The 15874-nt window shown below is 41.9% G+C and overlaps 1 protein-coding gene across 3 annotated transcripts in view; it reads right to left on the bottom strand.

Moving 5' to 3' along the window:
- The window catches only part of CADM1 (cell adhesion molecule 1), a 323782-nt gene that overhangs the window by 56128 nt on the left and 251780 nt on the right, over positions 1 to 15874 (bottom strand). For all 3 annotated transcript variants that reach the window (XM_045894983.2, XM_045894984.2, XM_054512280.2), the window contains exons 2-4: positions 9005 to 9151; positions 7306 to 7458; positions 685 to 822 (exon numbers count right to left, since the gene is read on the bottom strand). In XM_045894983.2, the coding sequence (XP_045750939.2) occupies positions 685 to 822; positions 7306 to 7458; positions 9005 to 9151 (438 nt within the window). The remainder of the gene's footprint in view (positions 1 to 684; positions 823 to 7305; positions 7459 to 9004; positions 9152 to 15874) is intronic.

Genomic DNA, 15874 nt, shown 5'->3' with positions numbered 1-15874 from the left:
CTCGGAATTCACCATCAAGACTAAGCAAATCCAGAGTAGCCTTTTTTTAAATGTCCAACATGAGAATTTGGGGTGCTGACCCACCCGAGGTCACAGGGTGAATGAGAACTGAGGGACAACATGGACACCTGGAGTTCAGGGGACACCTCCACCAGTGACTCTTCCTGGTCTAAAGAGTTCTAGTTCTTTCTGAGCATCGGAGCCAAAATCTAGCAATACCACGAACCATGAGAGACGATGGACTCTGAAAAACAAACTGAAGGTTCTAGAGGGGAGGCGGGTGGGGGGATGGGTTAGCCTGGTGATGGGTATTAAGGAGGGCATGTTCTGCATGGAGCACTGGGTGTTATACACAAACAATGAATCATGGAACACCTCATCTAAAACTAATGATGTAATGTATGGCGATTAACATAACATAATAAAAAAAATTAAAAAAAAAATCTAGCAACACCTATCACCACAAACGCTCAAACAACAGGGGGAGGATATGCGTTAGATTCAATAAAATGCTTTTATGCTCCGGCTTCAGATGCATTTAGCAATTGATTATGAGCCCTATCTAAGTGGGCATTTTTGTTTTAGGGGCATGTTTGGCATTCATCTTTAATTTCCCTCAAGGTGTGGCCCTGCTGGAGTCAGGTACCCGCCTACTACTTCTGGATAGGGCAGGCTGCCCCTCACCTTTTAGCTCCTTGTTCCCTTTGAACCACCTGATGGTCGTGGCTGGTTTGCTGGCCATGGCGGTGCAGTTGACTTCAATCTCCTCACCTTCCACCGCTGTGTCTTTCTGGATATCGATCATCAGGTTGCGCGGTGGGACTACAAATTAAACACAGAACCCATTTCTGCACATGGTCTTCTTTTCATTAGAAATTCGCACCACCACTACCAAAAAGAGGAGACAACTAATGGACATTCCTGATGGAATTTTAAAACAAACTGCCACCGGAGGGGAAAAAAGAAGTACAAAAGTCATCATCAAAGAGTGTGATTTATGTGAAAGTTGTTAATTCAGAATTTCTTTCCTAAAGTTATCTTATAAAATGCCCAGCCTCCCACTCCTAAGTCATCAGTGACCAAGTTATAACAACAGCGGTATTAGTTATCCATCGGTTATTAGAAAACTGACCAGAACGTAGATCCAAAAGTAAGACGAGTACACATGAATGAATTTATCATCCTCATCAGGAAGGATCTGGAAGGACTATCTGTCCTTGAACTCAACCCTTGGATTTCAATCTTCATATGAAAGATTCCAAAGACAACCAGCAAAGATCAAAAACTTAGAGTCCCTTAAAAGAATCGCTCATCATAAACACACACAGAAAACTTGTGCTTTAGAACCAGTTTCGTTCAGTTAAAATTATCCACAGAGAACTGGGATACAATCATGACTTCCAATGGACAGCATAGTAATAAAATCCACTGGATGGGAAGATGCAGTAAGACAGGACATGCCAGTTAATTTGTAGTAATTTTTCCATGTTCTGAAATCTGATGCTCCAGATTTTATTTATTTATTATTATTATTATTATTATTTTTAAAGATTTTATTTATTTATTCATGAGAGGCAGAGGGAAAAGCAGGCTCCCAAGGAGCAGGGAGCCTGATGCAGGACTCGATCCCAGGACGCTGGGATCATGACCTGAGCCGAAGGCAGACGCTTAACCATCTGAGCCACCCAGGCGCCCCTGATGCTCCAGATTTTAGAAAGCAAAGGTGAAAAGGACTATTAAGTGCCTGCAAGTCCATTTTATATGTCAGAATTAAAACCACTCTTCTTTAAGCATATATAATAAGATGGAATAAAATGTTTGGGGGATAAAGTGCAGAATAGCAAATCCAGAGTAGGTAGGGTGATGGGGACGGTGAGAAAGCATGTTATCTTTTATGAAACTGAGTTGATGGCGACACTTCACATCAGGTGCAATCTACCACAAGACGGAGCTTCTTGAAATAAAAATCAGTAAGAATACGGAATTCAGCAGAGTGAATCTCAGACTATGTGCCCTGACCACCATGAATAAGCAAAGACAGTTCTGAGACTTATGATTAATAAGTTTCTCAACTCAGAAGAGAAACAAGAAATTAAATATGTATAAACATGCCGTCCTGATGATCAAGTTGAATAATAAATCTCTGATACCACTTCAATGAATTATGGGATTAAACCACGTATTTGGGATTTCCAACTGTTCGAGTCCAGTGTAAAATTCTGTGTACAGGAAGACTTTTACATTGAACTGAAGCACTTGAAAATTCCTACAGAGAACGATGGAAAAGGAAAAATGGTATGTTGCATATGTTTCTCAGCAAGACAGTGTGTGGGGTGTGTGTGTGGGGGGGGGGTGAATATTAGAGCAAAAGCGGGCCTCTTCTTTGTTCACCGTGTAAAAGAACACATTTGCTCAACTGGATGTGTTGCCAAAGTGATACGGCCCAAATGAGTAGTTAAACATGGCAGAGAACCACCCTCGCTTACATTAAAAAAAAAAAAAAACAAGCGTAAAGAGAGATAGTCTAACATCCAATTTGGAGTTGCACATCTGCCAGCATTTTAAGAGACACAGAAAGGCAGTGACAAAAGTAAATGGGACGACTTCAGCTAGCTATTTCCTGAACGTAGATATTCTTGCCAGATGACAATCAGGATGGTTATAGATTTTCATCACACACACCTACAGAGTTGATAGGGAATACACACAGAGACTAGATGTTTTGGACCAACAAATACTACCAAATTCTGAGTGCAGTATTGTAGGAATATTAAAATAAAATGCTATTGTTAGAGCAAATGTCAGAGGAAAAGATTGCCCAAGCCTGAAGAAAATAAGATCTCGGTGAGCTAGGAGGAGCAAAGTAAGAGGCAAGAAGATGAAACCACCAAAGAGTAAAAGACATAGGAACGCCGCACCCCCCCCCGCCCCCCCCACGGAGAAATGAAAGTCAGACAATAGTAATTCCTGTTAAGGTTCAGACAAAAATAAAAGGAGAGTGATGGAAATCATTCCTGATGTTGGCATATGCCATGCCGCCCAACGAGAAATGGGATTGAGTACAGTAACCGAAGAGATAGCATGCAATTCAAGGAAATTCAAACTGAGTAGGGGAGACTCCGGGAAAGCGGTCCTCTTTGGATAGGACAAAGAGGGCAATGGAGCCCATCGGATTCCAGCTGGCTTGTGTAACGTTGGAGAAAAACCCTGCTGGTGGCTCTGTGGTGACCTGGGAATCTTGATGGGAAGAGATCCCGGACTTGTTAAGAGGTTCCGGCACGTGCCACAGTCAAGTCTCAATGGCACCCAGCCTCCAACACAGGCTTTGTCAGGTATTGTCAGGTGTCCTGTGTGATCCTGGGGCTCTTTCCTTCATGCTCTCCTTACTCATGGCCTGAAGACAGCTTAGCTCTCCTCATCACAGGCTCCCCCTGACCGCCACTAGCTCTTCCTCTTCCAGGGTATTCCTCTCTGGGAGATGGAGGTGGTCACGGAGACGAGAGTCTGCATTACCAATCATGTCTGCCGGTTCAAAGGAAGGAGATGGAAAAGCGCATGTATAAACGAGGCCAGAGGAACAGCTACCAATGCCTCTTAGATTTTGTTTGGAGGCTCAGAGCCTGATCAGCAGCAAAGAGACCCTCTTTGTTACGGATTACCTACTGCTTGGCATCGCCCATGCTGCTTCCTCCTCTCCTGCAACACATACACCATCAAGTCCCCTAACCCTTCAGGGGGACGCCAGTACCCATGCTAGGTCCTCGGGTCATCTTCCCGAACAGCTGATATCATCTAACTTCGTAGCTAAAGTAAACACGTGGACAACTCGCCACGTCGTGGAAAACGGGACCAGAAAATAAAGGACTTATTTGTCATTAAGAAGAGCATCCTGAGAAAGAGCTGAGTGATTTTATTCCAAGTCCACAGTGTTCTCAAGAGTGTGGCCAGGATTTCTGACTTTACTAAGATGAGAAGAAACAGTCAAGGGTAGCGGGAGCTGTGTGGTTTGCAAACCTAAAATCAAATCTGATCACGTGGGTCACAATGGTTTATTGATATTATAAAGGTGACTTCTCTGATTTTTTTTTTTAAGGGCAAGAAAGCTTTGGAAAATATAAACAAGGTGATTTAAGTCTTTCTAAAAAGAAAAAAATGGGGTCGGACAAGAAAAAGTTAAAGTTTATTTTGGTCTATTAATTGTACCCTGTTTTCCCTTCAACTCCACAATGTCTAATACAAAAGTGATTAGTAAAGTATAAAAATCCATTTGCGGGAAAAATGAATTAAAACTGCTACTAACCAGAGAATGCATTTAAACGTGCTCTACTAAACAGACACATTTAGTAAAAACTGCCTGCCGCCATTAATGAAAATAACCAAAGATGTATGTAAGGAGGTGCATACAGATGAAAACCTGAATGGAAATCACAGGGAGAAATACTAGAAAATAGCAAAGAAATGTCAAGGTTCTTCTTAGCTAACCTCAAATCTATAAGAGTGCTCATTATAAACATTACGCCTACAACATTAAAAAAAAAATCAGCAATATCAAGATGAGTCACACGTTAATTACAACAAAAGAGGAGTCTTAAAGCTGATCAGTATGTGAAATCTCACTCCAAAACCCTTTGAAATAATTAGGTTCTCCTGTTTCTGGAATCTTAGGAGTGAACACTAATCTTAGAAGGACAGGACTGTAATAATATTAGCTGCTATTATCAGTAACTATATTTATCTTAAAGCGGTGTATTCTCTTTCTCGTTCCGCTGTTTCCACGAATACTGGTATAAAGAGAGTTCTACACTATGATCTAGAGAAAGGAACCAACTCACACAAGTGGAGGGAGTGAATGGATATCCTAACAGGCACCCAAATGCATGCAAAATATCATCGGTGAATTTTCAGTTTTTACATGGATCAGATAATACACGTATTAGTAACTAACAAATAACCATCTCTACGTCTTGTAATTATGCTGAAATTTTTGCTGAATGCTTCAAACAGCTAATAGACACATGCACTAAAATGAGCATCTTCAACCTATGAAGGAAGTTTGACAGCTGTGTAAGTATATATGGAATCCTTTTTAGAGAACCATAGATAGAAACGAAGATGCTAATAGATCACTCTTCATTCACTAGAATACCTGAAAATTCTAAACCTTAGGAAAAAGGTTTGAATATATGAGTATCAGTGGAAATTGTCAGATTTTGGAATATGAAAGACTCAAACACTGATGACAACAATTTCACTCCGTCAAAGAATCCTAGAGTCAATTCAATGGAAAGAATATTAAATGAATACATACTATCTGCAGAAAGAGCATCTACTGGTATTACTTTCAAGTATGTTTAAGTTAATGCTTCTATACAAGACAAGCAGGAACCTATTACTTCTAGAATTATCAGACCTCCAACAGGATTACAGGCATAAATGCCTCTCAAAAGTCTAGTGCTGTCATGTTGACTCCCAAGCACTGAATATATTCAGTCAAACTGGCCCAATCCAGTGGGTCTGCGAACAAATGTCCCAGATTCCGGAAACTGACAGGCATTCAGTGCTTGCCTGTGGCCAGACCTACCCCCAAAAACAAAAGAAGTGCACCTTCAGGCACATTTGGGCTTTTACTGAAAACAACCCAGGCTAAAAGACACAAAGGTTGTGAGACAGAACAGTACGGTCTGTTTCAAGGTGTAAGATTCTAGATTTGCACCATGTGCTTTGTAACCCGGGCAGCATGGCTCATCTCTCTTCTTATCATTTCCTCCCGTGGAAGATAGTCATACTTAAAAGGTACAGGTAGAAAAATATTCTGAAAGCTATAATATTCCATTCCATTGCTGTTACTCTTATGGAAAGGCCATAACCAATGACGGGTCAGTGGGCAGATGGTCGGCTTGAAGTCTGTGTATTCGAGTAACTCACTGGCTGCACAGTGTTTTCAAATACTTCTCAACAACAACATGGACAGAACACCTCAACGCACACCTGCAAAATACCAAATTAAGTCATCCCAGCAAAACCTTTCACGCTGATTATTTCTGCAGGCCTAATAGGGATTAATGCTAAAATTAAAGCAGACATGTACATCTGAAAGTCATCTACCGTCCAACACAGACCACGTTAGAAATTGCATGACCTGACATGGACTAGGACTTCCTAAAATCAGTATTGCTCTCATCAAGAACATGTATGGAAGCAGTAGGGACATGTTTTAGTTTAATGAATGAAAAAATATTTTCCCTTTTACAGCTGTGTTTAAACAGTAATGAGGCAGCAGTCCAGTATGTACATCCATAAATACATATGTGTTCACACACACCAAACAGAAACGTCCTTCATATTTATCTTTCTTCCTTAATCTTCGTATCATTACACCAAAAAGCTGCACTCTGCCGCCTCAAATAGACTTTGATTCATCGTCTTTCTGAAGGTGTAAATCAGAGAACTTGCCTCATTCTACAGTGTATGTCCTTGAAAACTCGCTTTCAAAAATCCAAATCAGCTGCTGTTATGTACTGGTGTACACATTTGTCTAAAAGGTGACTAATTCAGACCACCTTCAGCACAGGAGTATCTGCTGACTCGATCAAAATCTAAATACGGAAACTTAGCTACTGGGATTTTCCTGAAAATCACAATCTGGTGATCGTAAGACATTCAGCTCCCTTGAAGTGCCCTTAGCAGCCTGTCAACAGTCCTTGCTTATTATCGGCCTCCTCGCCCCTAGAAGCTCTTAATTCTTTTATGTCCAATGGTTGCAATTTGTGGCAAAGTGTGTGTTCATGGGGTATGATTTTTATAGCATCGTCTAGAGTATAAGCAATACACAAGGTGGTGAGTAAAGCCAAAGATAAGATCAACAATATTAAATGAGATGTAACTCAGAAGGAAAAATCATTAAGCGGATTTTACAAGCGAGCTCTGTCATGGGGTACAGATGTGGTAACCCACCTCCTCCTCTCCTGCACAGAAGGAAAAAAAAAATCCGGGTCGTTTAGAAGCAATGACATTTCATGTGGTGAGTGATTCATTTGAGGGCTCTAAATTCTCTTGATCTTTGCTCTGAAGCTTGAGGGTTGAAACCCAAGAGCAGGTGGGATCTATAAAGACTGCTGACTGCCATTCCTTAGAGTGTTTGGTAAAATAGGCTATTTTTAAAAGTCAGCAAGATGGGCAGTGATTCTTCCTAAAACAGGTTTGAACAGCAAAATTTACCATTAACCTCTTCCTTGCTGCTGGAAGCCAGCGGCAGTAAGGGCCACCCACTCCGCTTCCCAGGACACACCCCCACGCATTTCTTACCCAGCACTGTGATTGTGGTATAACTTTCTTGTGGGGGGTCAGTGTAGAGCTGGCAAAAGTATCTCCCTTCATCCGAAATTGAGACATTTGTCAGCGACACTTTGAGTTCACTGCTAGAAAAATTCAGCAACTGAAACCTGCTGTCCTTCAAAGCTGTGAAACAAAACACAGAGGTAGTTGTTAGGAGGAAGACACTACACAGTCCATTTTCCTTACCGAGGGGAGGAGAATGTTAGGGGACTCGAAAAGCCGCTACAGAGAAGAAAAATCGAGTAAGTCTTCGTGCACCTGTTGGGTACTTCTTCATACTTCTTGAATTACTATTTTGGGCTTCTGCAATAACTGCATGTAGACAAATAGCCTTGTCTGAAAGGAAAGCAACACACGTGAGGGCTTGTGGGTGTATGCACGCGTGTGCGCTCCTTGCTGTCAGTTTCCAGCCCTTATTGGTAAACTGTTTCAGATTTCCCACCAGAGTTCAGTAAAATGAAAACAGAAGGAAAGCGCAGGCTGTGGGCACTGGAAGTTGAGGGAGTAGGACCTATACAGGCTTTTGAGTTGTCTCTAAAAATCTGAGGCCTTATAAAAAAAAAAAAAAAAAAAGGCAGTTCCAAATTATGAAGATAAAAAAAATCATTATCAGTAATTTCAAAAACAAAATGGAAGTAATTAAAAAAAAACTTCATAGCAAAACAATTTAACTTGGATGCACCTTTGTATTTGGTACCGTCGGAGGTGGAGCTGCCCAGAGTCCACGACCCAGGGCCTCCCAAAGCCTCAGACCCCGCCTGCAGTTTCCTAATTGCATTCGACTTCACAACGGGAAACGGATGAGGATAAAGCAGGAAATCAGAGTCACCACAAAAATCATGTATGTGGGCTTTTTATTAATTTCAAATATTCACTTTTAAAGTCCTTGTGTCAATTTTGGCAAAGGTTAAGATTCATTTATAATGACAAAAATATACTCTAAGAATGGCTGGCTCCTCTTCTTTTACCTTCCTTCGTGCTCTGAGATGTTCCTTAGTTTTATCAACTCTTTCCACAGTTCATGAATGTTCTGGGGCGTTGGGGAGAAGAGGGACAAGCAGATGTGGAGGGACATCTGCTTTGATTAGGCACCCATGCTCCCAAAGAGCGATCTTCTGAAAGACCTGATTCCTGCTCTGGTTAAAGCTCTGACATCCATTTGAACCATTTCTGGGATGTACAATTAAGTTCCAACGATTCCTTTTTGGGATATTACATTTGGTAAGACTTCAGCACATGGTAACCTCTCTCTACCAGAGATTATGGTGATAGGAGATTTTGGCTTTGTCTTTATAGGCACACATTGCCTTGGAAACTTCCATCTTCAAACCAAACAGATTACCCTTCAGAATACTGTATTTTCCTTGCCTTACCCTATTTGAGTTGTTTGTGTCAGCTAAGTATTTGGGACTCAATTGCAATTCACCTTAAATTACTACAATCAATTCCTATTACAAAGTAAGACTGCTTTACTTTTAAAAGGGACCATTCAAGGTTTCTATTAAGTAGAAAGATTATGATTGCATGTCTCTTCTTCCCTCTGAAGAACTGACTAAACTTTAAGCATCTAACATTAAATTTAGAAAAGGAGGCCTTGGTAATCTCTTTATCGAGACAACATGTAGGAAAAAAAAAGTTGCAACCTAATGCTACAGAGATAGAAACTTACGCCTGAAGTCTCTGAAATAAATAGTCTGCCTGTTGGGATTCAGCAGCTGAATCACAGAGTCGTCACTCTTATTGACTTGGCAGCTGATGGTTGCGACTTCTCCCTCGATCACTGTCACGTCTTTCGTAAACAAATTCTGTCCATCGCCTTAAAGAAAAAGAAAAGGAGAAATGAATTTCCATCGATTAAAATTTGGTTAATGGCTCAGTTAGAACGAGAGACAAGAAACGTATTCCAAAATGGGCACCAAGGGCGATACTGGGGTGGCTCCCATCTTCCTCCGCAGTCCACAAAGTGAGTCCATTAATCCCAGAGAGACCCAGGGGCAAAATGTGACTAAGCCTGGGATCAACATGCTCTCAAAAGTTGTGATGCCCACGTCCCAGCCCCCGGTTTCTTATACCAGTTGAGGAGTGCGCTGGAAAGGTATGGAAAGGTCAGAGAGCTGACTTTTCTAAGAAGCTGTAGCTCTCACGAATGGAGTAGGGGAGAAGCATATACTCCACCTCAGCTCACATGCCCTTGAGCTAAGCTATTTGGTTGCCTCACAGAAAACTCAAGAGGCCACTTAATAGAAGTAGGGAGGAGGGCTCAGGAAATAATCTCATCTTGTTAGCGGATGTCGTCATTCCCAAGGTATAGGCCGTTCCACTGTTTACCGGGTGGGAGTGAGGACCTACCCAACTAGGATGCTCAGGAATCCCGGTAACATCCTGGGAAGGCTTATAGTTCAGTCGGTTACTCTGCTCTCAGAAACTCATGCCTTCACGACTGACCCAAAGCCCCAGGCGGTCCCGAACCATGCCCCTTCTGTCGATCACCCCCACCTAGCCATGTAGACATTCTCTTTCAGAACTCGGCACAAAGTCAAGGCGTTCAGATCCACTGATCGAAGGCTCATCTCTGGACCTGCTCTCGTTTGTTGCTTCTGTGATCAGTGACAGCAGTCAGGGCCCTCACAAATGACCCATATGATCCACAGCGCAGGTAGGAGAAGGGGAGAGTTCAATTCATCAGCAGAAGATGAAGTAATTGTTGAATGTCCTACTCTGTACCCAGCACAGCAGAGGATATAGAAATACGGGGCACTGTCCTGGCCTTTCAGAAGCCACCACATGAGTGAAAACTGGTATCTAATCTTCACGTATGGAATAAAAAGTGTAGAATGGGCAATGGGTATAATGGCCGATCAGGAAGGGGAAGAGGAAGATTGCTTTTTGGCTGTATGACCTCAAGTAAAGTACTTAAAGCCCCTGAACCAGTTTCTCATCTGCAAAGTGGGGACAGTAATTCAAAGCCCTCTCAGAGAGCTGTCGGAAGGACTGAGGAAGGTAATAAATATAAAGCATTTAGCACTGTGTCTAGCTTCTTATAACACTGAACAAATGGTGGCTGCCATCATCATCACCATCACCATCCTCTCTCTAGTTGTCAAATCCCAACGTTAATCAGGCAACCCCACGTGTTTAGTGTGGATACAAGAATGAAGGCTCACGCTCCCTCTTCCCAAGCTTTCTAGGTAATTATAGATCAGGTGGTTCGTTCACTCCCCCCACCAAAACAAACAAAAAAGAAAAGCCCAAAACCCAACTTTGTCACATTTAGAAACAAAGATCAAAGATAAACACTATTGCAAGACAGAGAGTGAGAGAGCGTGCGCATAAATAGAGATGCAATTAGAGCAAACGGAGGATTTCCACCTGCTAGCATATTTCTGCTGAAGGATCCTTTTTTGGCAGGGCACGGTGAGGAAGTGTGTGACAAGGGTGTCTGAGATGGCTTTAAGCCAAATCCACCCAGAAAGAGACCAGCCTCTGATAGAGGATTAGAAAGGAGGGAACTAGGGGATAAGGACAAAATCATTAGAGCCACAGACAAACAAAAAGTCTTGGTGCTTGAAGGAGCCAACCAAAGTAAAACCCAACCTTGAGATCTCCGACACAGGGAATTAACCCAGGTGTGAGGCCCACCGGGCTTGTAGTGAGCGAAAGGGTGAATTTTCCCTAGCTTGATCCAGCAGTGAAGGCCGAGTGGGCTGAACAGTGTTGTGGAATAATAACAAAGAGAAAAAGTGATCAAAAAAAAAAAAAAAAACCCACGAAGGAATGCTTATTTTTCCCTCCATAGATTTCTGTGACAAACACAGAATTCAGAAGCCAGATGGAGGGAGCAGTATATTCCCAGATTTGAGAAAAGAACAAGGAAAGGGGAATTCTTGCCAATCAAGCAAGCTTTTCAAGGTAGTTTTTTACTGGCCCTGGCAAAAGTATGTACAGAAAGGACGATACCCTTATTTCCTCAGGGTAACCCAATCTAGTAAGAAAATTAAGGAAAAATTAAACTGCACAATTCCAATGTTGTATCGGTAGGAAGTCACGGGACTTGCCCCGAGGCGATTAGAATACCAAATGGGGTCCAACTGGGTTGCGGGCGGAGAGTTCCTCCACCTAAAGAAGTCTGCTACCATCGTAAATAAGAATCTTCCATGTCCAAAAGGAACCCATGGAAAGGCCACCGGGGATGGGCCTCAATCCCTTCAACATCAACCACGCCTTACAGATCCTAATCACCATCTTGGGGGTCCTGGAACTTCAAGCCAGTTGCAATTCAACTGGACCCTAATAAGATACTCTCTGTGGGACTAACTAAATCTTTTAGTGTTAGTCCTTCCTCGGAATGCTGGTATATTCTTCCTGAATAGCATCCGTAGCCACATTAAGGCTATCAGACGTTAGCACTGGAGATGGGGACAAAGAGGAGGTGACCGTGATTCTGTGTTTTGTGCAATTAAGGTAATAAAACAGAATCAGAGGGGTTTTGTCTGTTAAAAAGTCTACACCTTTTTTTTTTTAAAAGATTTATTTATTCATTTGAGAGAGCGAGAATGAGGGAGAGCACATGAGAGGGGGGAGGGTCAGAGGGAGAAGCAGGCTCCTCGCTGAGCAGGGAGCCCGATGCGGGACTCGATCCCGGGACTCCAGGATCATGACCTGAGCCGAAGGCAGTTGCTTAACCAACTGAGCCACCCAGGCACCCTACACCTTCTTAATTATTACTTACAATTAGGTAACATAAGACCGAATCACTTTAGTGTGCTATTATGAAGTCATTCAGGTAAAATTTTTACCGTCTTGACATTTTTGCCCTCGTGTGCTCTGCAAATCCACGGTGGTATCATCATCATTACCGCATTATTTTTTGAAATTGCTAAAGCCAACCTCAAATCCGATGTCTCAGAAAATGACAGTTCCTAGCTATGTTAACATGGTTATAACACTAATGCTAAAAGATCACAAGCGATAATGAAGTATTTTGCTAAAAGAGATCAAAGTGCCTTGGCTGATGCTGGTGGCCCAAGAATGTCACTGTAAAAATCACCAATAAATTACACGGGTCAGCTGGACAGCAGTTATATTAAACAGAGCTCCATACTTCGAGGCACCATAGGATGCTGCAATGGAATAATAATGACCTATTTATTTGAGGCGCCGAATGTGAATGACAGTGATGAAAATACGATTTGTATGTCAGTACTCTTAACTGCCTGAAGCCTTTATGTAAAAATAATTTCTGCTCACACCCTCAAATATTTCTTCCAAACAGAAGGGTGCACTGTGACTTGATAAATTTCCCCTTGAAATAGATATCACGACAATTAGGTTGTTACAGAACACAACTTGAAGTGTAGCAGAAGGGTACAAACAGGCAACGTAGGTACCTTTCTTAAATAATCCGCTTAAAGAACCTTCCTGATTTTCTAAAACTCAATTAGCAGATACACTGTCAAGGCAGAAATAGCACATGTTCTGGGCAAAAGAAATCAAGTAGGTTCAATATACCACAGCCATTAAATAGGGCTGTTAACAGCAAGGTAATTTATTTTAAGGGCGGAACAATGTCTGACATGTATAGACATTTTTGACTGCTAATTGGTGTACATGGGTGAGGTTTAAGAGACAACATCAAACTGGGTTTTTATTTATATCAGCAACTGTATTCCCTAGAACTTCCCCCCATTTGCCCCCCAATTTCTAAAAATACAACTCTGGCTCTGGAGAGGCCAGCAAGTATCCCGCAGTAAACTAGAAGTTGCTAGGACATTTATTACAAGACACAGAAAGCATATTGTCTAAGAAAAGAAAAAAAAAAAAAACTTCGGTGATTAGTAAAGACCATTTGAGCCGAGTTGGTTAGGGCTGGAGTGGGGGTGGGGGTGCCACGGGCTCATCAGCCCCCTATTCGTTCAGTCTTCAATTGGCTTAACTCCGGGATTCTTTCCTGAAACCTCCTGGGGTTGCAGACTACTTCAGGGGCATTACCCCCAACCGTAGCATCGACTGCCATCTACCTCCTCCACAGTATGGCCGCCCAAAGGGGGTGATGGGGCCGATCTTAGGGCCAGAGGCCAGAAGAAGAGGGGAAGGGGGCAAACATTTCTCCAGTACCAGGCACGATGCTGGGTACCTTGCACACGTTTCCCTCTCTAACTCCTGGAGTTAACAATACCCCCAACTTTAAAGGTTAAGAACGGGAGACCCAAAGCAGTTCGAGTAAGTTGCCTAATGTAATTCAGCTAAGTGCCGGGGCCGGTGTTTGAACCCAGTTCTGTCAGCTTTCTCTGGCCCATACCCAGCCAACCTCAGGATCTGCTGCCAAGGTTTCTATTGGCTCTGCCTTGGAGAATTAACTTGCTTTTAAAGAGGGTTATTTCCCTATGAGCAACTTCTGATTTTTTTTTTTTAATTTCCATAATTTATCCAGAACACAATTACGCACTTGAAGATGAGAGAGAAACTGTCCTGACTGTAAAGCACCTTGTTGACTATGGCTTCTTTCTCTAGGCACTCGGCACCCTTTGCCCCTGGAGAATGCCTTCGATCCCCGAGCATTTGCTGGCACAGGGAGCCCGCCCCCACTGCCCGGCTGCTAATAAAGAAAGCACTTCATTTACACCGGGGGCAGTCTCTCCAGTCAAGTCTACAATAAAAGGGCAAGTCAGTTAGAACAGAATTTGGTTTATACTATGGCAACTATATAAACTCTTACTGACACCGAGGAACACAGATGACTCTTCACTGGGAAGACGGTTTGCCCAGAGAAAGAGCAAATAGAGTCCCCTGACCTACTCCTTCAGTAGCAAAATCATATTAAGGAAACCTTTTTTGCCCCCCTTCCCCTCCCCTCTGCTATACGGAAGACTGCACCTAACATGAAATTGGCACAGTCAGGCTACCTAAATAGGCAAAAGTCAAACCAAAAATATAGGTTGCAAAAACAAAACAAAACAAAAACAAGAACAACAACAAAACCCCCCAAGAATGAACAAACCCTGCCAATGATCAACAAAGTCATGAACTCCAAAGAGCCACCATAGTTCTTGAAATTTTGCACTAATTAAAGGCTCGGGATTATTAATTCTTCCCCTCCAACAGATATCTAAGTTTAGACTTTCCAAGAAGTCAAAAACACTTGTTTTTGAAAATCTTATTTTCTATTGGTCTGTGAGCCCTCTGTGTCTTAAAGTTGCAAATGGCTTTGCCCCCCTTCTCCTTTCTGTGGGATCCCCATTTTTATAACCACGTTCGGTATGTGCCCAACTTGAAGGAACCACCCTTACCCCCGACCCGATTAAAACCATCACCAAGAGAGATCCCACAATTCCTGCTAACATTTCTGAGAACTAGCACTAGAAATGAGTACAGTTCAGGAAATGAAAAAAAATTAAGATTCTGTTGAAATCCAGAGGGAAAAATCTAGCTGCGTATGTTCCCCCAAGTCAACGTAAACACAGTGTTCACTACAAATCATTAACAAAGCCATTAAGATTTGATTTCTATCTAAGCAATTATTGTCAGCATATTTTGTACATTTCCTTTAAAAGACTCAATCCTATCTTTCAATTCATTAAACTGTTCCTTGCATTTATAGTTTTATATCAAATCAGAAACCTATTTGAATTAATAAGAATTACAGTAAAAGTAATTTGAAAATAAATTATTTGAAGTTCAAGCCACGAAGGCTTTTGATGAAAGAGTTTAGTCCCATTTAAATAGTATGGTAACGTTTTTAGTCATCCAAAGTCCAGACAAGAGACGGTGAGAACCAGCGTCCAAAAAGATGAGCCCATCAGAATGCATTAAGGTTAAGGGCGAGACCACTTCAACATAAATATAATTCTTTATTTCAAAGAGAGGCGATACTTCAACCTTTTGTGAATACTTGAGTATTTATTTAAAATCAAAAGCATTCAATCTGTCTGCTGTTTACAAAGCTTTTCTTAACCTTTTTGATCCCCATCCATGTTTTGCTATCCCAAACAGTTAAGTCAAATGTTCCAAGGACTGTCTACTCAGGGGTCCAAATGATTACCAAAGCGAACCCCGTAGCTCATAAAGTTTGGAGTTAAAATAAACTAAACTGACTCCACAAATAACCAAGTGGGCAAGACTATGTGACATCGACCAAAACACTTCCTTTGTGTCACTTTATTTTTCACAGAACCCTTATGAAATCAAAGGTCAACAGAACTGAAAGGAACCTCGGGAGCAATGCTCTCATTTTGGTAGATGAAGATACTAGGGCTCAGGGAGGAGAAATAGCTGAAGTCACATGGCGAGCATGAGGCCCAGCCGAAAGCAGAGGCCACACCTCCCAATGGGCCACCAAGGTATTTCTATTCTTGGCTATTGCTGAATAACATTTACTGATTTGTTTCTAATTACAAAAGCAATATATGCTCGAGGTTTTTTGTTTTGTTTTGTTTTGTTTTCAAGCTTTGCTTTACATGTATTATTTAGAACACTGTATCCTATGGCATGGAGATGGTCAGGATCTCATTAAGAATCTCCTGTAACATAATTACTGTTGTGT

This window comes from Mirounga angustirostris, unplaced genomic scaffold, assembly GCF_029215605.1.
Source record: "Mirounga angustirostris isolate CCGP_5_RB_7025 unplaced genomic scaffold, mMirAng1.0.hap1 SCAF_13, whole genome shotgun sequence".
NCBI lineage: Eukaryota > Metazoa > Chordata > Mammalia > Carnivora > Phocidae > Mirounga > Mirounga angustirostris.
The sequence above is the reverse complement of the archived record's forward strand: the minus strand, read 5'-3'. Positions and strand labels throughout refer to the sequence as shown.